The sequence below is a fragment of the Schistocerca gregaria genome, chromosome 10, assembly GCF_023897955.1.
Source record: "Schistocerca gregaria isolate iqSchGreg1 chromosome 10, iqSchGreg1.2, whole genome shotgun sequence".
Taxonomy (NCBI): Eukaryota; Metazoa; Arthropoda; class Insecta; order Orthoptera; family Acrididae; genus Schistocerca; species Schistocerca gregaria.
Genome location: NC_064929.1, coordinates 224,076,661 through 224,100,250, shown reverse-complemented (window position 1 = coordinate 224,100,250; position 23,590 = coordinate 224,076,661). Strand labels below are relative to the sequence as shown.

General features: G+C 42.6%; 1 protein-coding gene across 2 annotated transcripts in view; it reads right to left on the bottom strand.

The window, feature by feature from the left end:
- The window catches only part of LOC126293559 (uncharacterized), a 96,288-nt gene that overhangs the window by 50,165 nt on the left and 22,533 nt on the right, over positions 1 to 23,590 (bottom strand). For both annotated transcript variants that reach the window (XM_049986838.1, XM_049986837.1), the window contains exons 4-5: positions 22,943 to 23,130; positions 13,171 to 13,359 (exon numbers count right to left, since the gene is read on the bottom strand). In XM_049986838.1, the coding sequence (XP_049842795.1) occupies positions 13,171 to 13,359; positions 22,943 to 23,130 (377 nt within the window). The remainder of the gene's footprint in view (positions 1 to 13,170; positions 13,360 to 22,942; positions 23,131 to 23,590) is intronic.

The window sequence follows — 23,590 nt, the reverse complement described above, 5'->3', positions numbered from 1 at the left end:
CGAATTAATGCAGTCTTATAAACACGCTTCTGAACAAGCAGGAGGGATGGGTCATCCTGGAAACCTTATTTCACCATATAAATTTATATCAGGAAAATCAGTACTGGAAACAGACGTCACCGACTATTGTCATACCCACTACTGAAGGGGCACTCGGTCTGCTGAGCACAGTCCTCGTTTTGGTGCACACAATACGAAGAACAAGACTTAATTCAGATTCCAGTAAATGAGATACCCAGAGCATAAAAACAGAGGAAGGGATATGAACAAGCAAAGAATTGGTATTATGCATAATTGATTAGTAGTTATTGAGCAAGTAGCCTAGTAATGAAATAAGTTCCACGGTGTTTGAGTTAAGGATCGGAGCAAGAGGCCCTGTGGAAATGTGTAAGGTTAAGTAGCAGCTTTACGGAACCTGATCATTTGAATAATTCTTAAGAGGCAAAACTGGGCCAGAGGGGCCTGTTACCAGGAACCCTCAGTGTAAAGGATAAGCTAGTTCGATTGACCCGAAGTACAGCGTCTCGCTAAAAAGGAGGGCAACGCAGCGTATTGACCGTATTCGATGAAAAAGTATTCCGGAGTGGAATTGAGTTGCAACGGAACTAGCTGCAGGTAGGCAAGAGTATTACGCATCGCGGAGTGAAACACTACTGACAGGCACTGTGAAGCAGAGCCAGCCGTGTGCGGTTCGGCAACAGTTGACGCTGCAATAGACTAACAGAAGAACGAATACAGTCTGGAGTGTACAAGTACTCGGCCAAGCATGTACTAAAATATTTTCGTCTCAGTATCACAGCCTACACTGCGAGCTCTTGACAGCCGGAGCGACATTCCGGAATGCGGTACGGGGTCCGCCATTTGAACGCGGTACGGGGCAGTCCGTCCCGAGATACAGAGAGCAGCTGCCACCGGAGCGGAGAGTCACCCGCCCCCTGGAGGAAGGTGACGACCACCTCCACAGTACCGCCGGCAGCACTGCGGCATCGTCACGGTCACGGCAGGAGACGTCGACCACTGCACCACTCGAGTGACACCACACTCGGCCCCACTCTTTGCGCTGTCGGCAGTGCCATATATCTGTCGTTTACACGAGAGGCAACTGGACAACTCCACAGAGCTGTTCCCAGTGTACTACGGCCGAGGGCCAGAATAAAGAAGTAATTTAAACAAATCTGCTGTCATCCTCTCCACTGGTGACAATCTGTGGATCATGTACCGGTTCCAACTTATTCCACAGATATTTCATTAGATCAGTGCAGGTCAGTTCATAGTCCACAGACCATTGCCTCCCAAGTGCTGTTTTCTGATGGGGATGCTGATATAATCAATCACTGTAACTGAACTGTTCCTATACTACCATGCAGAACACAATACAGTAAAATGTATTCACATCATTCCGCACTCAACATTTTCCTATGTGCGATAAGGGGACCGCAACCTAACCACAAAAAACATCTCCATACTGTAACACCACCGCTACTGTAACACCACCACCTCTGCAATTCACTCTTGGCACTACACATGATAGCAGGTAATTTTACCCACACATTTGCCAAACTCAAATCCTTCCGTCAGATTGGCACAGGGTATATCACTCCAAACCACTCGTTAAAGATCTTCCACCGTCCGGTGGTGTCGCACCTTTGCAGTGCCTCGAGTGTCACTCAGCATAGAAGAGATGAAACTCGTCTCAAACGTAGGCACTAATCCGAGTTTTAATGACTGGCTGTCTATAGAAAGCAGCAGCAGGAGCACTGTGTATCCGTGCTCACCTGGTGTAGGCCTGGCACCGTGCAGGCGAACGAACTGTGCACGAACGAGAATTGCAGTGTTTACCGAGCGTGTGACCGCCGTCCGAAACACTCTGAACGACGGCAGAGTCCGCGCCTCGAAATATGCGCAAATACGGTAAGTTTCGTGTAAGTGACCCCACATACGTCAGACGGAATTTTCCGGGACATCCCTAATACGGAACTGTATGGGACTGATAGGTAAAAATGTACGTTCTGCCATCGTGTCAGGGGACAGTACGGTAGGCTTCTGTGACGCTACACCCGTGTCGCTCATCGCCAGCTGTGGACTTAGAAGGATAGGAGATATCGGCACAGGGCCGTCACGGAGGAGATGGGCACAGATTTGCAGACAGCTGTCTCGAAGTGCAGCAAAGTCACATTAGTGAGATTATTATGACTTCCATTTACCCTGGGCTTCGTCGAGAATTACACCGAGTTCCGCATCCCCGAGAACGCTCTTCAGTTGTTACACGAGTTGCAGTCGGGTTCTGTGAGCTGCCCATGCTACCGTCCCCGCAGACTACGTCGCTCGAGGTAAGACCGCCGTCATCGACAGTGTCGTGCTTCCTCTCGGGAGATGACAGTGAAGCGATTTTCTTGCCGGCTTAGAGTTTTACGAAGATGTTGGCTCGCTCCTCGTAGCTGAAGCTGAGTCAGAACACTTCACAAGATCTGTCATCTGATGTAATACCCGACGTATTTACCTTTTTCTTTTAATCCGGTCGCCACAGTCGATTCTCTCGTAGCAGAATCCAGCCGATCAGTGGCTCTGAAATCCCGTGTGCAGCCGAGGAAAGGGTTGACTTCTTCACGTTCTACAGCAATTATTTGAGCAAAAGACGATCACTTCTACTCATATAACGAGAAAGCGCGTCCACTACTTTCCTTTTACAAATCATTAGTGTGACTCGTGAATTTGAGTAGAACACAACTTTATATAAGACATAAGCCATGACGGCTCAACGTGACACTCCAAATTACAATATATTTCATTTGTCACAAAATCATCTCATCTCTCGGTTTCATTCTCCGAGAGAACGGTCAATTGAGCTACCGCCGAGCTGTGATGCCAAAATGTAAAATGCCCAACCCACATCAGAGAAAGCCATTCACTTGTCATCACACCTGGGCATTTTCTCCTATTCCACATCTCCCATTCAGATCCACACATACGAAAACAAAAACCCGCGAGCAGCATACATTACGCGATTTACTCCCTACTTAATATTATTCCATCACAATCAACTTATGTCGTACTACACGAAGGTTGTGTGAAATGTTACTTGCCTAAACGGCACGTAACACTTCACGAGCAGCTCTTCAACCACTGTGGTCGATGCTTTTTAAGTCCCTTCGCAGGACTGCTATCTGTAGTCTGAAATTCTCGAGTGATTCTTTCTGCCGATTTCAAGTGACTTTTTTAACAGCCGCCCTCTGCAATGTCCGACGGTCCCCGTCCGTCAGAAGACGGTGCCTCCCCGGTTTCGGTTTAGCTGCGGTCCACTTCACAATCACTTTACTGACAGTCGACTTGGGCAGCTTTAGAAGGGTTGGAATGTCCCTGACAGATTTGTTACTCAGGCGACATCCAGTGACTGGTCCACCTTCAAATCCACTGGGCTCTCCTGATGGACCAATCAGCTGTTATTGTTTTTTTATTGACAGCACAATACTCCACGCCTCCTCTTATACTGGCAGGTCCACCTCCTGTGAGCAGCAAGTGAATACGTATGGTACAGTAAAATTTTTAGAAAACACTATTACATGGAAAAATTTGATTTTCAGGCACGTTACAGTCCGATACCTTCAGCCAATAAAGAACTGAATTTCTCCAGAATGAGATTTTGACTTTGCAGCAGAGTGATATGAAACTTCCTGGCAGATTAAAACTGTGTGCCAGACCCACACTCAAGTCTTGGCACACAGTTTCAATCTGCCAGTAAGTTTCGTACCGGCAAACACTCCGCTGCAGAGTGAAAATCTCATTCTTGAAACATCCCCCAGCGAGTGGTCAAGTCATATCTCCACAATATCCTTTCTTCCGGGAGCACTAATTCTGCAAGTTTTGCAGAAGAGCTTCTGTGAAGTTTGGGTGGTAGGAGATGATGTACTGGCGGAACTAGAGCTGTGACGATGGGTCGTGAGTCGAGCTCGGGTAGCTAAGCGGTAGAGCACTTGCCCGCGAAAGACGAAGTCCCGAGTATGAGTCTCGGTCCAGCACACAGTTTTAATCTGCCAGGAAGTTTCAACAGAATTTCTTTTCATTATCCATCACACTTACTACACTTCATCACATTAAGTAAAACACTGCATACAATTTTAAAGAATTTTCAGAGGTAAAATCGCATCGTTAAAACTTTGCGCGCAGCTGATTTTAGCTCATACGTTGGAATGAATTAAGTGTAGATAAGATAAAAATTTACAGCACAAAAGTTTTTCAGAAGTACTAACTGCTGACAAATAACTATTACTGTAATAAGAATTTAGAAACCATAGCCTGTTACATAATTTTGACATACCTCTGCCTGGATGTCAGATGGCACTGGCGAGAAACCTGCTGTTCAAGTAAAAAGACTCAGGGAAGAGACTGTGAAAATGAGTGCATCTGGGAAATACTTTTGGAAGAAGAAAGGGAAGCTATCTGGCACATGGAGAGAGGAAAAAAACTGTGGAAATTGTGCAATATGGGCAATCTCCAGGCTGTCCTCAATGTTAGAGAAATAAGCAACAAATATCAGTCACCACCTCGAATGCAGTTTACAATAAGTGTTTGGCTTGTACAATAAAATATGTATTGGCAGCATTCGAGAGCTGAGGAAGATAATGTACCCACGGTACACAAAAATATTTACGAGGGGGTTACAGCTTCCACGTTATTACATCAAGAAAACGGAGAATTCGGGTTCAGAAAGGGGTTTGGCAAAGGCTCTGTTTCAGCAAAACTGTTTTCTACAGCCTCGGGAGAGGTCTTCATACTATTAAACTGGCATGGAGGAGGAATACGTGTAAGATTTGGATCACCTTCAGTTTGTAGATGACACAGTTTTGTTTGCTACAGATCCAAAAGAACTTCATCGAAAGATGGAGGAACACATCGTAATTACAATGACAGACCTGAATATAAATTATGTTAAGAGCAAAATAAAGTGCAAACATGGAACAGCACATGTGAATGATTAATTTACAGAAACAGCCTGCCTATTAATATATGTAGAAGTGAAAAAAAAACCTTGCAGGTGAACATTCCAAGAAGTACAAAGGAACGCAAGAATGGCCCGAGACACTTTTGGGAAGCCAAATGCTGTAGTCTGGCAAAAATGCCCAATTTTCCTGTCGCAGAACATCTGTAACAAGTGTATACTACCATTACTAAGTTGTAGTAGTGAAACGTAAATGCTAAATGCTCAGACAGTTCAAAAATGGACAGCTGCCTGACAAGCAATGGAAAGGGTGCCTGTTGGACACGACAAAAAGTGACAGGAAAGCAAACAAATGAATGAGAGGAGCTGGGGATCTACACTGACAGTCACAAAACAGAAATGACAAGATAAAATGACCATAGGTGGATATAGGAGATGTTCAGAAGATTTGTGTTCAGTTGAAATACTGTGTTCACAGTCTCTCCATTTTCACTTTTATACGACAAGTTTCGTCTAGCAAAGCACACACCACAGCCGTGGCATACCTCCTTCCAACCACACAGACAGGACGAGGTTCTTCTCACTCCACTGCCCTGTGACGTACGGCTTTTCCCTCCGGCGAGAGGACCCTCCGATGTGTGGCTCTCATAGCGTACAGATCACTGTGTGCCAGATTTCACTGGACCACATTTTACTTTCCGTTTGGTGGGCCGTGGCTAATTTGCTGACGGGCCTGCAACCTGTTTTAGGTAATGTTCAAACAAATGTGGTTAAAGTTTTGTTAATTGTCTGACATTTTCCCGAGACTTTAGGGAGATGGTTTTAATGTGTTAACAGGGTGATTGAATCATCCATATTTTAAGTAATCAGACAGTGACATTTTCCTGTGCCTTTCTTTTAACTCTTTTTTCTTTCATTTGTTACCATCATCTTAGTGCGTACGATCACATCTTAGTAATTTTACCGCTTTCGTTTCTTTTAATGTGTGTAAGGGTGGTGATAACCTTAACACTGAGCACCCCCCCCCCCCCCCCCCCCCACACACACACACACACACACACACACACACACACACTCTAATTTTATATGCCCCGAGGGTTTTAACTGCTGATATACCATTACCATTACCATTACAAAAAGATCAAACCAAAAACAATGCACATTTTTCATTAATATTGAAATGTGTCACATCTGACTTCCAAGCATACGTGATGACAAAGGATGTTTGTGACATTCAAAGTGAGTGACAGATATTATTACGATACGTGCAGATGGGAGAACGGCTCAAACTCGTCACTTCTACAGTGCAAAATGTTTAGCGAGCGTCTCCACTGCTGTGGGGCACGGCTTGTTGCTCGGTGGCTGACTTCGTAGGTGTTTGGAAGTTGACGAAAAAAACAGAAAAGGTCACGGGTACAGTGAACGCTGTGACAAAAGACTGTCTATTTAACTTACGTAAAGACACAGTTCTTGTCCACTACAGAAGCTACAAACGTTTAAGACGATCTGTCGACCCACTCAGAATACGGGATCGTATTACGGAAGACTGTATTGTCGTAAGAGTGTGTGAATACAAAAGTTTAAAATTCAGTCTTTTACACTGTTCGAGTACCTCCGAAGACAAATAACACATTCCTTCGACATCTGTCGGCACACAAAGACACGAAGTCCTGCAAAGACTGTCGGAGCACAGTCTGGCAAATATCGAGAAAGGTGACAGAGATTTTACTAAATAAATCTACTGATATCCAACGTAACAGGATTACAGATCACACACTGGAAAAGTAACACTGCTGCTGTACTAAAATTCACTGCAACTGCATTTCAATCTTCAATGTGCCGGTGCCCGGAAACACTTTGTTCTGCGGCACGCAACTTGTAAATGAAAAGCCTTTAATCGTCAGTATACTGCCCCTGTCATTTTATTGCATCGAGCTGTAAAGACTGTCACTGTGCCAGTGCACATACTTGTAGCACACGAGTTGCAACATAAAAATCGTCAAACACAGGCTTCAACTGCAAACAACTTCATCCAATATGGAAACTCCAGGTAGGAATATTAACAATGTAGGAGGAGACAGATTGCTACTTACCGTGAAGATGACACATTAGCTTGCAGACGGCCACAATCAGAAGACACTTACTCACGAGGAAGGCAGCACTCTGGCACAAGCTGCCCGAGCTGGCGGCCATGTGTGGATGACGTGTGTACTCTTGTGTCAATGAAAAGTGTGCGTCTCTCTCTCTCTCTCTCTCTCTCTCTCTCTCTCTCTCTCTCTCTCTCTCTCAATTTTTTTTTTTTTTTTTTTGAAGGCTGTGGCTGAAAGCCTATGTGCAAGTGTCTTAATTGTGTCTGTATGCACCTTAACGTTCCTTCTGTACAGTAAGTAGCGATCTATCTTTCCTACACTGTTAATCAAATACAGTGTCTCTCAAGTTCTGTTCGTGACATAGCAGTGATGTCTCGTCTCACTGGCCACGTTCTTCTCCACAAAGAAAAAAATTCATGTATCCTGTTCTACATTTCCACCTCAAAAATGGCCACACGTGAAATTCCACATTCTGATGCCGCAAACGTCATCCGAGCTCAACTGCTTTCGTGTCCAGTGACAGGAAGCTCTGGGGGAGTGATTGTAAATCCTGTAGAATTATGAAATAATGAAATACTGACAACTGGAGCATCAGAAGTTCAGTAAGGAGGCTACAGCAGACAATGCTGCCAACCACAGTGGGGCTGCAATCCTGGAAGACTGCAGCGACACCTGCACACGATCGGTGGCCAGAGACGTACACTACTCGGAAGTAAACGACAATTTCTTTCTTTGTTGAAAGATCGCCACCTGAAATGTCACCCAATTTTGTCAACTAAAGCCATGACCTGAAGACCAATTTCCGACACTGAGAAGAACGTAACCTGCAACAACAGTGTGCCGGGCACACGCTATTATGGGGCAGCTCGATACGGACTCAGTTACACATTACCGTTCCCTTGACGACGATGCGTACTTCTGTGGCGTACGTCCCATTAAATCCAAACATTTCACCTGTGATGGGTGTTCCTCAAAATCACAACAGCCTTTTACCAAGCAAACATGTTCCGAGATGCAAATATACACAAATTGCACTCAGATGTGAATTTCCAACTCGGTGGGAAAATGGTTAGGTGATTCGCAGAAAATGTTCAAATGTGTGTGAATTCCTAAGGGGCAACTTGTAATAGAAATATTGCTACACAGAAGACATTAAAAAAAATTCACTTAACATTCCATAGATAAGAGAAACTTTGAGGTCCGCATTACAACAGTATGTTTAATAGTGTTCCATATCTGAAGCCATGTTAGTTCTGGCTGTATGTTACTGAAGTCACAGTACTCACAGTAGGCAGCAAAATGGCTGTAGACTGCCTGCAGTGTTCACTGCTCGCCATTAAAACTGCAGCACCACACCGGCCTCAGTTATTTGTTAGATGTATTCCAAAGCAAGTTAGATATAGTGGGAATTACTGAAGTTTGGTGGCAGGAGGAACAAGACTTCCATTCAGGTGAATATAGGGTTATAAATACAAAATCAAATACGGGTAATGCAAGAGTAGATTTAATAATAAATAAAAAAAATAGGAGCAGGGATAAGCTACTATGAACATTGCAGGCAAGACAGACACGAAGCCCTCGCCTATGACAGTAGTACAATTTTATATGCCAACTAGCTCCACAGATGGAGAGATTGGAGAAATGTATGATGAGATAAAAGAAATCATTCAGGTAGTGACAGGACATGAAAATTTAATATTCATGGGTGACTGGAATTCGAGAGTAGGAAAAGGAAGAGAAGGAAACGTAGTAGGTGAATATGGGTTGGGGATAAGGAATGAAAGAGGAAGCCGCCTGGTAGAATTTTGCAAAGAGCATAACTTAATCATAGCTAACACTTGGTTCAAGAATGATAAAAGAAGGTTGTATGTGTGGGAGAGACCTGGAGACACTGGGAGATTTCAGATGGATTATATAATGGTAAGACAGAGATTTAGGAACCAGGTTTTATATTTTAAGACATTTCCAGGGGCTGATGTGGACTCTGACCACAAAATATTAGTTATGAACTGTACATTAAAACTGAAGAAACCACAAAAAGGTATGAATCTAAGGAGATTGAACCAGGAAAACTGAAGGAACCAGAGATTTTAGAGTGTTTCAGAGAGAACATTAGGTAGCAACTGACAAGAATGGGGAAAAGAAATACAGTAGAAGAAGAATGGGTAGCTTAGAGATGAAATAGTGAAGGCAGCAGAGGATCAAGTAGCTGAAAAGACAAGGGCTAGTAGAAATCCTTGGGTAACATAAGGGATATTGAATTTAATTGATGAAAGGAGAAAATATAAAAACACAGTAAATGAAGCAGACAAAAAGGAGTACAGACGTCTCAAAAATGAGATCGACAGGAAGTGCAGAATGGCTAAGCAGGGATGGCTGGACGACAAATGTAAGGATGTAGAGGCATATATCACTAGGGGTAAGATAGATACTGCCTACAGGAAAATTAGAAAGACCTTTGGAGAAAAGAGAACCACTTGCATGAATATTAAGGCTTCAGACATACATCGTATGTTCCCGTAACCGTCCTGGCCTCAACCTTCATTAGCCACTGTCCTCGCTCATCCAGCCCTCTCCCTGTTCCCATTCCAGCACTACACAGCTGTCATTTCACCACCACCACACCCAATCTTTTTATTTCTCTCCTTTCTGCTACTTAACCCCCCCCCCCTTTCTCTTCTGCCCTCTGTCTAAACTGTAGCACTGCTCTGTCCGCCACCCCCACCCTACTATTCTCCCCCCTCCCTGCCCCAGCCTCCTCCTCACCCCCACCCAGTCACCGCTCCCATCATACATTGGTGCTGGTTTCAGTTGTCTGAGACTGCAGACATGTGTGCAAGTTGTGTTTGTGTGAGTGCATGTCTGTATGTGTGCCTATTGCTGATAAAGCTATAATTGTGTGAATCTTTTTGTTGTGCCTATCGCGACTCAGCATCTCTGCTATATGTAGATGTAGTACACTTTATGTCAGTGAGACCCTTACTGCATGTCGCCTTAATGCTGCTGCAGTTTTAATTTTTAGCAGTCTACTTGTAAGTACTCATAGAACATAAGCAGTTTTATTAAAGAAGAGGTGCGACCGTTGTTCAAGTATACAATACGGCCCAAATCATTCATATTTAATGCCACCCATATGAAGTCTCTCCTACAGATTCAACTGACCATACTTAACAAATAAGAAATATACCCACCTACCAGATCCTGAAACCAGGGCAAATAGAGCAGAGGTAACAAACACAAAATTAGGAGGAGGCAACACTGCAAAAGGGCCATTTTTCACGTAAGTTATTAGTCGAGACAGAGAATGTGTCATCCCCCAAAGAAATAAATTTAATAGGAATTATACAAATGTTTTTGTATTTCAATTGTTTTACAGTTATCCTGTCCGAATTTTTTTAAGGTGGATTACACTTCCACCTTAAAGGTAAGCATAATTCAGTAGTATATCCAAACTAATCACTTTAAGATATTAATACAAATATGAATGAAGAAACCCTCCAAAAGAAACAACCAAATTGGTCGGCGGAACCAACTCTCAAATGTCTAGGACTGAATCACAATGGGCCACATATTCCTTCTTAAGCAAGTTATTCTGTAACTACGGTAGTTGTATTACAGAACTCTTAATTCTGTGGCTGAATGATGCACTGTGCTGCACCACACACACTTTAAGAATGATACAGTGTAAGAACACACACATTTGCAAACTCGATATTTCTCCACATTCTCCTCTTTTCCGGCACATAAGTTTGTATTTTTTCTGAATTGGGGCTACATGTGCAGCACACCTACAGTATAGTACGACAGTGTTCTTCGTACGCTGCTACGAATACTCTACTGTGTAAAGCGGAGTGAAGTCACAGCAAGTGTTCACGGGCCAAATGCAGGCCTACGGACGAGATTAAGACGCACAGCACGTGAAGTGCCCGTTCTGTGGGGACCGAGGGTGGGCGTTGGGCAGGTGGACTGCAGGCGCTTTTCCACTGTGTCACACATTTGATCTCTATATGGAATAATATATTATTAACACATTTTGACATATTAAGTATTTTTAAATTTGTGATTTATAAAACTCAATAAAATCTGATTTAAATACGTCAAAAACGCACAATTCCTTGAGATTTTATGAAATTCTTGAAATTCCCAAGACTACCGATTTTCCCAGGTGAAATGTAATGTCCTGAGAATTCCAGGTTTTCCAGAAAGAATTGCCACCCTGTTAAATCTGGAATATACAGTAATACACAAGGCAGAAATTACTGATTAAACATTATGTTAGATTTAGAAAGAGCAGAAACCTAAGTGCATTTGTGTGTGGTAGATGTGTGGGGCACAGAAAAATAGATGGTCAGAAAATAAATATACAGGAAACTAAAATGGAGTGAAGAAAAGTATAGTTACTGTGAATAAGCGCAGTATCTGAAAATGTTAACGTAAATTAAGGCCGGGGGGGGGGGGGGGGGGGTGGCTACAACTGAGGACACGTTGTAGCGCCAGTTCCCATATGCAGAGTTCTGAGAAACTGGTATCTGGGGGAAGAATGCAGATGGCACGTGTTGTGAAAAAGGCACCGAGGTCATGACTGTCATGTTGAAGACAGTGCTCTGCAACAGGATACTGCCTGCTGCCACCATACATCCTCCGTCTGTACAACATAACTGTTATGACCTCGGTGCCTTTTTCACCACACGTGCCATCTGGAATCTTCCCCCAGACACCAGTTTCTCAGAACTACACAGGTGGGAACTGGCGTTACAACCTGGCCTAAATTTATGTCAACTCCTTTGGACACTGCACTTCTTCTCAGTAACTACTCCTTTTCTTCACTCCCTTTTAGTTTTGTTCATCTTCCATTTTCTAACCTAACTAAATTTCACTGTCCTCCTCCCACCTCCATTACATACAATGCACTTAGATTTCCGCTCTTATTTACCTATACACAATGTTTTGTCAGTAATCTCAATCTCGCTTATTACCTTATCTCCTGCCTTTACGCTCTCAGTTTTTCAAATCTCGTCCGGTGTAGCCCGCGACAATCACCGTCTTTCATTCTCATCCCGTCCAGTAAGTGCCTCCATTCCCGGGGTTCTGGGCAACGTTTCCAAATTCTCCTCATTTTCTAAACCTTGCCAGTCTTATTTCTTCACTCCTTTTCCTTTCACTTTGACCCTTCTGCCAGAAGAGGCAGCCTCTGGCCCCAAGAGCTAGTAAATTTCTGTAAGCTTTATACACATTTTCTCCTGCCGCTGAGTAGAGTTTCTTTATCTATCCAATTATATCGTATTTTCAAAAATTAATTACTTTCATCAATGTGTACTGTGAAAGAAAAACACGGGTGGTCAACATTGTGGTAACGTGAAATTCTGTGCCGGTACTAGGAAAGACGACCAGCAAAGAAAAAGTGCCACTCAAGCTAAGGAGACGGGAAGTCAACAACAGTGTGCGGTGCTCCTGGGGCAGGAAGTGTGTACTCTGAGAGTTAAACTGTTCTTGTGTGCCTCTGAAGCTGCTACTTTTGTTGCGTTCAATAAGGTTCCTTTAGGGCCCTCGGGTCTTCAAAATATGTCACAGATTTTTAGAAATTTGTCAATGTCTGGTAAATGCAGAAAACTTTAGAACCACTGCAGCGAAGTAACATTTCTTCAGCCGTATGATATAACTGGAGATACCAGTTCTCCTAAATAACCTTTATCTTAGACAAAATGTCTATGGAACATACAGCTGCTGGCAGTAATGGAGCAATTTGTCAGAAAATAGTCCAATTTACTATTTCTGAGTCATCACCAGAGGTCGTTTATCAATTATGGTATTCTCAATTTACAGTGCACTCTAGCACGCGACTATCATGTTTGGTACAGATACACCTTGTTGCAGTTGCTGCTATTATGCTGAAACAGTTATATGTACATGAATAGTAGAAATTTGGAACGATTTTCAGTAACATATCCTAAGCTTTATGTACTCTCAAGTCAGTGTTACATCTAGCTGTGTTTCTTAAAAATTTAATGTAATACAGTAACTGACAGGATGCTTAAAAGGCAGATAGGCACAGAAAAAGATCCGATCCACGATTAATGCCATTTTCAGGCTTGTCAGTTTTATACTGAACAAAAAACAGCAGGGCGACGAACAAGCGACTCCTACCTGCTGCAAGAGCCGATCATACAGCTCCTGGTCGGCACGTAGTGGCCTCAGTGACTCTCCTTTCAATTCGAAGATACATTTCAAACTCTCCTCCATGGTCTCTATCAGGTCCTGCACGTGCTTCGTCTTCATCAGCCTCCGGACGAGGTAGCCCCTCGCGGCAGCATTTATTACTGCCGACGCTTTCATCTGCGGGCAGTAAGAAATGGTACAAACTGAGAAGTGAACGTAGTTGTTATTAATGCAGGCAAATGTGAGAACCTGTAAAATTAAACACTGGAAAACTCAGGACAGAGTAACTATATGAAATAGATCAGTGGTTCGACCCCATCTGTCACACCCGTAACCCGCATCTCCAACAACGCAGCTCTAATCTCTGACACCACAGCTCGAACACATGGAGATTTTGTGTCATTTCTGCTTCTGTTTGACACCCTTAAAATGGTAAGCCCCATATGCAACTCTCAACACTTTTTTTCCACTTCAATGTTTTTCGTTTTGTTTTCGAAATCAAATACTTTTGTATTAAAGGAGACCACTCCAAAAAGCAGAACCATTGAGCTGCCGATAGACTAACACAAAGAAAGAAAACTTGCAAACTTTCGGAGTTATCCTGTCATGCGCACTGCCACCCCCCCCCCTCCCCCCCCCCCCCCCACACACACACACAGACAGAGAGAGAGAGAGAGAGAGAGAGAGAGAGAGAGAGAGAGAGAGAGAGAGAGAGAGACCCGTCCCATGACTCGGACACATCCAGCACCATGTAGGGGCACAGGATGGTGTGTGTGTGTGTGTGTGTGTGTGTGTGTGTGTGTGTGTGTGTGTGTGTGTGTGTGTGTAGTATTTCTGTCTTGCATTAATTCCCATTTTGTATTTTTTATTTACTGCATTAACAGGGTGTATACACGGACAAGGGAAAAAAATACTCTGATTTTCCGGATTTCCTGGGTAAAAATACACTTTCTCCCAGGTGAAAACACATCTTTTCTGTGTTAAGTCACTGTCTACTTTTCCTCTTAACTGTAAAACTTAACAATGCTTTATGGTTTTATACATACACCGCCATAGAACTTCCTGGCACTTTAGGAAAAAAAATGTTTTGGAAAGATCTTTAATGTACACCAAATTGTACACTGCACATTTTTCGTACTACAAAAGTATAAATTCGAATTCCACCAAACACTGAACGTTGCTTTCCGAAGCATCGAAACTGAGATGGCGATGCACTTTTGTAAGCCAGTCATGGCTAGTGTCACGTGATCTCGCCAGCAGATGACAGCGTAGGACACGACATAGTCAGCCAATAGCAATATCACTGTTAAGTAGCGCGAACACACAAATAGTAAAAGTTAATGGTTTGAATTAATATACATAATGTTACTAGGAGGAAAAAAAAAAAAAAAAAAAAGCTTTCACATATAATGAATCTCTAAGATTAATAAGCCGCAAGAGAAGCTAAGCTTTCACATATAATGTCGATCTTTTTTCTGCGTGTTACATTTAAGATAAATCACACAAATGTGCCAGTAAAATTTTTTAAGGACGACGTAAATGTCTGATCGTCCGGACTCGAAATTCTTCTAAATGGTCATCCTCAAAGTTTTGATTTTTAAATAAGAGTCGAACGCACATAGTTAATCTTCTATAAAAGGAAATTTACTACGAAAGTAATGCTTTTCAAACAACCATTCGCAAATATTTTCCCGCACCTCGTTAGGAATAGGCCCGTTTCAGCAATTGCCAGAGAGCACAGGGTAACAGGGGTCACCACGCTCGTGCAGCTACGGTGGCAGAGGAAGCCCACATGTTTGCACTCGTAAAACATTGAAAGATCTTACATTATGTCACGAAATAAACAGGACATTAGAGGATACTCCAAGAGCATAAGCATTTTGTGAACCACACTATAATACATAATTCGGCTTAAAGTGTAGATTTGTATGTCCAAATTCGGACGTAAATTTTGTCGGAGTACCAGTGCCGTGTTATATAATGTTTGGTTTTTTATTATGAGATAATGACACACATGCTAGAAGATGAAAATGTGCACTTGAAATGCAGTGAACAGTGGAAATTAGCTAATAGTATGAAATGAAACACTTCATTTCAAATAAACTGACTGCCTCAGTGAGAAAGATTAATAAAAGTCTAATTTTTTTAGCAATCCAACAAAAATAACTTCACTGTTCCTCAAGCCGATTAGTGCTCGACTGTCAGAAAGGTGGAAATAAAATAAAATCTGAAACTAACAACATACTTTAGCCTTTTGTCATTATTTGAATGTATTTTAATTCACTCGATAGCTCCCGGCCACAGAAATCCGTTTTGTTTTCATTTGACGTGAGAGGAATAAATGAAGTGTAAACAGCAAAATCACTAAACATAAACACGAGTCACGTGGAGACTACCCACCTCCCCACCACAACTCAGACTGCTCTGTGCATCACGTCTGGATCTCAGATTTTCCGGCCTGGGGCAATATTAGATAGTGGTGCCCCCCCCCCCCCCCCGCCCCCGCCCCCCTCCGCACCCCAAGTTTTGAGGCAGGATGCCAAAAATTAAGATATATATAAAGATTCCAAGACTTACCAAGCGGGAAAGCGCCGGCAGACAGGCACATGAACAAAACACACAAACACACACACAGAATTACGAGCTTTCGCAACTGGCAGTTGCTTCGTCAGGAAAGAGGGAAGGAGAGGGAAAAATGAAAGGATGTGGGTTTTAAGGGAGAGGGTAAGGAGTCATTCCAATCCCGGGAGCGGAAAGACTTCCCTTAGGGGAAAAAAAGGACAGGTGTACACTCGCGCGCGCGCACGCACACACACACACACACACACACACACACACACACACACACACACACACACACAAGCAGACATATTTAAAGGCAAAGAGTAAGGGCAGAGATCAGTCGAGGCGGAAGTACAGAGGCAAAGAAGTTGTTGAAAGACAGGTGAGGTATGAGCGGCGGCAACTTGAAATTAGCGGAGGTTGAGGCCTGGCGGATATCAAGAAGAGAGGATATACTGAAGGGCGAGTTCCCATCTCCGGAGTTCGGATAGGTTGGTGTTGGTGGGAAGTATCCAGATAACTCAGACGGTGTAACACTGTGCCAAGATGTGCTGGCCGTGCATCAAGGCATGTTTAGCCACAGGGTGATCCTCACTACCAACAAACACTGTCTGCCTGTGTCCATTCATGTGAATGGACAGTTTGTTGCTGGTCATTCCCACATAGAAAGCGTCACAGTGCAGGCAGGTCAGTTGGTAAATCACGTGGGTGCTTTCACATGTGGCTCTCCCTTTGATCGTGTACACCTTCCGGGTTACAGGACTGGAGTAGGTGGTGGTGGGAGGGTGCATAGGACAGGTTTTACAAAGGGGGTGGTTGCAAGGGTAGGAGCCAGAGGGTAGGGAAGGTGGTTTGGGGATTTCATAGGGATGAACCAAGAGGTTACGAAGGTTAGGTGGACGGCGGAAAGACACTCTTGGTGGAGTGGGGACGATTTCATGAAGGATGGATCTCATTTTGGGGCAGGATTTTAGGAAGTCGTATCCCTGCTGGAGAGCCACATTCAAGGTCTGATCCAGTCCCGGCAAGTATTCTGTCACAAGAGGGGCACTTTTGGGGTTCTTCTGTGAGAGGTTCTGGGTTTGAGGGGATGAGGAAGTGGCTCTGGTTATCTGCTTCTGTACCAGGTTGGGAGGGTAGTTGCGGGATGCGATATATATATATATATATATATATATATATATATATATATATATATATATATATATATATTTGGTGCACATCTTTCTAAAGAGTCTGACACATAAAACATATGTTTCTGAGGAAATGTAAGATGTTATGTGTTAAATGTGTTATTTGGTCTTAGGTGTGCCAAAGTGCAGTCCCACGCCTCTTCACACATTACTGTTCAATCGCACGTCACTGTATTTCGCTCTGTGGAATTCGAACGTGTAATATTTTGTAATGGATGCCATCACACTATATTTAGGACAGGGAAAATTAAAATGTCTTGTGGTGCCTCTCCTGCTCCCAGTCGGCCGGTTTTACATCCTGCCCCTCGTAAAATAAACTCGCAATTAATACTGAATGGGGTTATTTGTAACCGGGAGAACAAGAACTCTTCAGAACATTTGCATTCTGTATTACCTATTAGCTTATAACTTGCTGTTTTGTGTGACATAAAATTAAATATAGGATACACACAACCAGTAAAGACAAGAGCCAAGCAAGACGGTACACATTTCTTCAATCCTTAAGTCCTAGCATTGTTTTCTTTCTAATCTCACTACAGCTTTGCGTGGCGTGCTTTCCTTTCTGGGAAAGAATTTACTAACTCAAAATTCGTCAAACATTTTGCTACGTGAAAAAACAAAATGTCGTCATCTAATACTGAAAAAGCTGAAAATACAAACAGTATCTGAGACTGGTGTGGTTTCTCGATCTGATTACGCGTATTTTGTCACTGTCTGTAAGATAAAATCAAATAGGCCTGCCTAATATTGCAGCAGTTTTAACACACACGCGCCAAATAAACAACACTGTTTTGCCACAAATGGTCATTTTTGTAACACGACAGAATATAATTCGTGAAGTACCAGTATGAAATGCCTACTAGGAATACTACAAGCAAAAAGCTTTATGTTAAGAAATAGTGTCACAGTTCACTCATACACTCCAGCTTCTCAAACATGAGATCAAAAAGTAGCAGTACAAAATTTTTATATAAATTTGGAATCATCATATTCTTCCATAATTTGTTTGATGTCCCTGTTTCATCTTCTTTGTCGTTCTAATAAACAATTGTGTGATCAATAATTCTGTAACTATTCCTTCCAGTGTCAAAACTTATTCTCCAATTAACTTCACTAACCCTGCCACACTCACCGGTTTAATTATGCCGCATTTATTCTCCAGTTGGGTGTTATTACATGTTCGTACAACACGTTTTCCAGGCTACTCCCAGAAAAGATCGTAAGCAGTTGCTAACCACGAAATGTACAGCTGGTCCTTACTAGTGTAGCAGCCTGGCCAAAAATTTTCTGTCAAACTTTCATTTTATTGGCTACAATGAGAAGATGATAAGTAATCATTCTTACTTGTTATTCATGTTCGTTGTTTATTTTCATTCTGTTAGTCTGAACCTTTGATTTCAATAGTAATTATAACAACGCTGATCATTCCCAAATCCAGTCAACCATATAAACAACGATTGGCATTCACCTGCTCAGCTCGTACAGCCCCGTCCCCTTTTGTCTGCAGGAAAAATTTATTTCTAGATGCGACAGGGATTCCCCTGACTGAGACATCACGTACACAATGGATGCATTCAAAAATCAACTTATGATTCATTCAGAAATCAAACTGGAATGTGTTCAAATATGTTCAAAAACCAACATGGATGCGATTCAACATTATATGAATAATCGATAGACCAACATGCGCTGAATGCTAGGCTCTTTGCGAAACAAGATTTTTTTCCCTCAAGAATATGAAATTTTATTTTTTTAGCTTACTGCAGTGTTGCGTGAATAGGGTGAACTCTGTACTTTGGAGGGTCTGAAGATGAGGAATGACGTGCCCAAGTTGAGCAGCTAAGGCCATACAGATCAGAAAAGTCAATTGAAAATGACAAGGTCACACAGAAGCTATTTGCATAACTAACAGTTTGTAAGTCTTCAGATTTCACCTGATTATAAGCCAGAATAAAAGCTTTTTGTTAATATCATGGCTGCAAGGGTTTATTGAATGCATTTATTGAAAAAACAAGCACCAGTGTTATAGCTGCAGGTCGATGTAGTTTAAGGTCTCAATTTAACACTAAGCCCAGGCCAAGACTTACGATATTGCCAGCGAATGCAGAAACATTCTGAGAACAAGTACAAGTAACAAGTAATTGACAAAAAATGTACAAAGACAATGACAACTGAGACTGTTGGCACATAAACAACAGCAGGAAATAACTCACAGACAAGAGTGTCATCAAGATTGTTTACGTAGGTGGTGGAATATATTTAGTGGGACACGCCACTCCGAGGCAATTACGCACCCCTCCACACGGTTCGTGCTGGCAAATGGTGACAGAAGTGGAAATAGGACAAATATAATTCTAAGATACTGTCAGCATTTCTATTTCTACGTACATGTTGTTGTTGTTGTTGTTGTTGTTGTGGTCTTCAGTCCTGAGACTGGTTTGATGCAGCTCTCCATGCTACTCTATCCTGTGCAAGCCTCTTCATCTTCCTGTACCAACTGCAACCTACATCCTTCTCAATCTGCTTAGTGTAGTCATCTCTTGGTCTCCCTCTACGATTTTTACCCTCCACACTGCCCTCCAATACTAAATTGGTGATCCCTTGATGCCTCAGGACATGTCATACCAACCGATCCCTTCTTCTGGTCAAGTTGTGTCACAAACTTCTCTTCTCCCAATCCTATTCAATACTTCCTCATTAGTTATGTGATCTAACCATCTAATTTTCAGTAGTCTTCTGTAGCACCACATTTCGAAAGCTTCTATTCTCTTCTTGTCCAAACCATTTATCGTCCATTTATCGTCCATACAAATACTTTCAGAAATGACTTCCTCACACTTAAATCTATACTCGATGTTAACAAATTTCTCTTCTTCAGAAACGCTTTCCTTCCCATTGCCAGTCTGCATTTTATATCCTCTCTACTTTAACCATCATCAGTTATTTTGCTCCCCAAATAGCAAAACTCCTTTACTACTTTAAGTGTCTCATTTCCTAATCTAATTCCCTCAGCGTCACCTGACTTAATTCAACTACATTCCATTATCCTCGTTTTGCTTTTGTTGATGTTCATCTTATATCCTCCTTTCAAGACACTATCCATTCCATTCAACTGCTCTTCCAAGTCCTTTGCTGCCTCTCATGCCCCCTCGACTTTTATAACTGCCATCTGGTTTCTATACAAATTGTAAATAGCCTTTCGCTCCCTGTATTTTACCCCAGCCACCTTCAGAATTTGAAAGAGAGTATTCCAGTCAACATTGTCAAAAGCTTTCTCTAAGCATATGAATGCTAGAAATGTAGGTTTGCCTTTCCTTAAGCTTTCTTCTAATATAAGTCGTAAGGTCAGTACTGCCTCACGTGTTCCAATATTTCTACGGAGTCCAAACTGATCTTCCCCGAGGTCTGATTCTACTAGTTTTTCCATTCGTCTGTAAAGAATTCGTGTTAGTATTTTGCAGCTGTGGCTTATTAAACTGATTGTTCGGTAATATTCACATCTGTCAACACCTGCTTTCTGTGAGATTGGAATTATTATATTCTTCTTGAAGTCTGAGGGTATTTCGCCTATTTCATACATCTTGCTCACCAGATGGTAGAGTTTTGTCAGGACTGGCTCTCCCAACGCGGTCAGTAGTTCCAATGGAATGTTGTCTACTCCAGGGGGCCTTGTTTAGAGTCAGGTCTTTCAGTGCTCTGTCAAACTCTTCACGCAGTATCGTATCTCCCATTTCATCTTCATTCACATCCTCTTCCATTTCCATAATATTGTCCTCAAGTACATCGCCCTTGTATAGACCCTCTATATACTCCTTCCACCTTTCTGCTTTCCCTTCTTTGCTTAGAACTGGGTTTCCATCTGAGCTCTTGATGTTCATACAAGTGGTTCTCGTATCTCCAAAGGTCTCTTTAATTTTCCTGTAGTTAGTATCTATCTTACCCCTAGTGATATGCGCCTCTACATCCTTACATTTGTCCTCTAGCCAACCCTGCTCAGCCATTTTGCACTTCCTGTTGATCTCATTTTTGAGACGTTTGTATTCCTTTTTGTCTGCTTCATTTACTGCATTTTTATATTTTCTCCTTTCATCAATTAAATTCAATATTTCTTCTGTTACCCAAGGATTTCTACTAGCCCTCATCTTTTTACCTACTTGATTAACTGCTGCCTTCACTACTTCATCCCTCAAAGCTACCCATTCTTCTTCTACTGTATTTCTTTCCCCCATTCCTGTCAATTGTTCCCTTACACTCTCCCTGAAACTCTGTACAACCTCTGTTTCTTTCAGTTTATCCAGGACATATCTCCTTAAGTTCCCTCCTTTTTGCAGTTTCTTCAGTTTTAATCTACAAGTCATAACTAATAGATTGTGGTCAGAGTCCACATCTGCCCCTGGAAATGTCTTACAATTTAAAACCTGGTTCCTAAATCTCTGTCTTACCATTATATAATCTATCTGATACCTTTTAGTATCTCCAGGGTTCTTCCATGTATACAACCTTCTTTCATGATTCTTGAACCAAGTGTTAGCTATGATTAAGTTGTGCTCTGTGCAAAATTCTACCAGGCGGGTTCCTCTTTCATTTCTTAGCCCCAATCCATATTCACCTACTACATTTCCTTCTCTCCCTTTTCCTACTGCCGAATTCCAGTCACCCATGACTATTAAATTTTCATCACCCTTTACTATCTGAATAATTTCTTTTATTTCATCATACATTTCTTCAATTTCTTCGTCATCTGCAGAGCTAGTTGGCATATAAACTTGTACTACTGTTGTAGGTGTGGGCTTCATATCTATCTTGGCCACAATAATGCGTTCACTATGCTGTTTGTAGTAGCTTACCCGCATTCCTATTTTCCTATTCATTATTAAACCTACTCCTGCATTACCCCTATTTGATTTTGTATTTATGACCCTGTAGTCACCTGACCAAAAGTCTTGTTCCTCCTGCCACCGAACTTCACTAATTCCCACTATATCTAACTTTAACCTATCCATTTCCCTTTTTAAATTTTCTAACCTACCTGCCCGATTAAGGGATCTGACATTCCATGCCCCGATCCGTAGAACGCCAGTTTTCTTTCTCCTGATAACGATGTCTTCCTGAGTAGTCCCCGCCCGGAGATCCGAATGGGGGACTATTTCACCTCCGGAATATTTTACCCAAGAGGACACCAGTAAAGCTGCATGCCCTCGGGAAAAATTACGGCCGTAGTTTCCCCTTGCTTTCAGCCGTTCGCAGTACCAGCACAGCAAGGCCGTTTTGGTTAATATTGCAAGGCCAGATCAGTCAATCATCCAGACTGTTGCCCCTGCAACTACTGAAAAGGCTGCTGCCCCTCTTCAGGAACCACACGTTTGTCTGGCCTCTCAACAGATACCCCTCCGTTGTGGTTGTACCTGTGGTACGGCCATCTGTATCCCTGAGGCACGCAAGCCTCCCCACCAATGGCAAAGTCCATGGTTCATGGGGGGAGGTACGTACACGTGGTGAGATATATTTGGGGTTGACTAGTGCCTTCAGAATGAGGCATTCACGACAATTTATGAAGGTGTGTCGAGAAGAAGTACCCGCTCGGGCAAGGCAACAGAGTCTCCTCGCAGGGCGACGTGCCGCCCCGGAAGAGCACCAATATCTCCGCGTCGTATATCCAAGAATATTGAGAAGACATACAGCATAATGAACTAGTTCGGTCAGTCGATCTGGAAGAAACTTTGTGTTCGCTCAGCGAATGACCTCTAGCACAGGTGCTGCCGTTCATTTAAAGAGATCTGTTTGAGAACGTACAAAATTTAATGTACATTGGATTATTGTAATTTTTCAAGGCACAATCTAAAGATTAGAGAAGTAGGTCAGATAGTCACTGTGCAAAGTCCTGCGACCAAATGCTAAAGAAACTATGGCGTCAGCTGCATACATGACAGAGTAACACCACAGCCCACAGCAGCTGACCTGCTTAAGCCGCCAGTGGCAGTAACACAGGGATTCCCGGCACTCACCTGCAGCCGTGCCGACTGCTGCACCTGCAGGAACGACCTGGCCAGCGCTTCCTGTTCGGCCCGCTGCCTCACCAGCAGCGCCTCCATCGCCGCGTCGAACCTCTTCCTCAGCTTCTCCCGCAGCTCCGACACCTTCGAACTCACCACCAGGTCCGCAGTGTCGTCTTCGACGTCCGGCAGCTCGAGCTCTGGAGAAAAAAAGTCTGCGTGTGAATTGGTAATGCAAGTTGTGGGAAGAACATCGATAACATATGTGATTTGACAATACTGAAAAACAGGAAGCATTTCTATAAATCAAATCTTCTTTCAGTTTAATGGAGAACATAAGATTTCAAAGTTATGATTTAATGGAAAGGCAGAAAAATTCTCACACTTATTTTGAACTGTAAAACATGTGTAGATGTAGATGTGGACTCGGAACATAATTTATTGGTTATGAATGGCAGATTAAAACTGAAGAGATTGTGGGGAAATAAATCCAATGGGTAGCTATGAGAGGTGATACATTGCAGTAAGCAGAGGTTGAAATAGGCAAAAAGACAAGACTTTGGATAAATTCTTAAATGATGCATGTGATTTTTATTTGACAGACAAAAGGGGAAATATTAAAATGTAGCAAATGAAGCGTGCAAAAGCCAGTGCGTATGT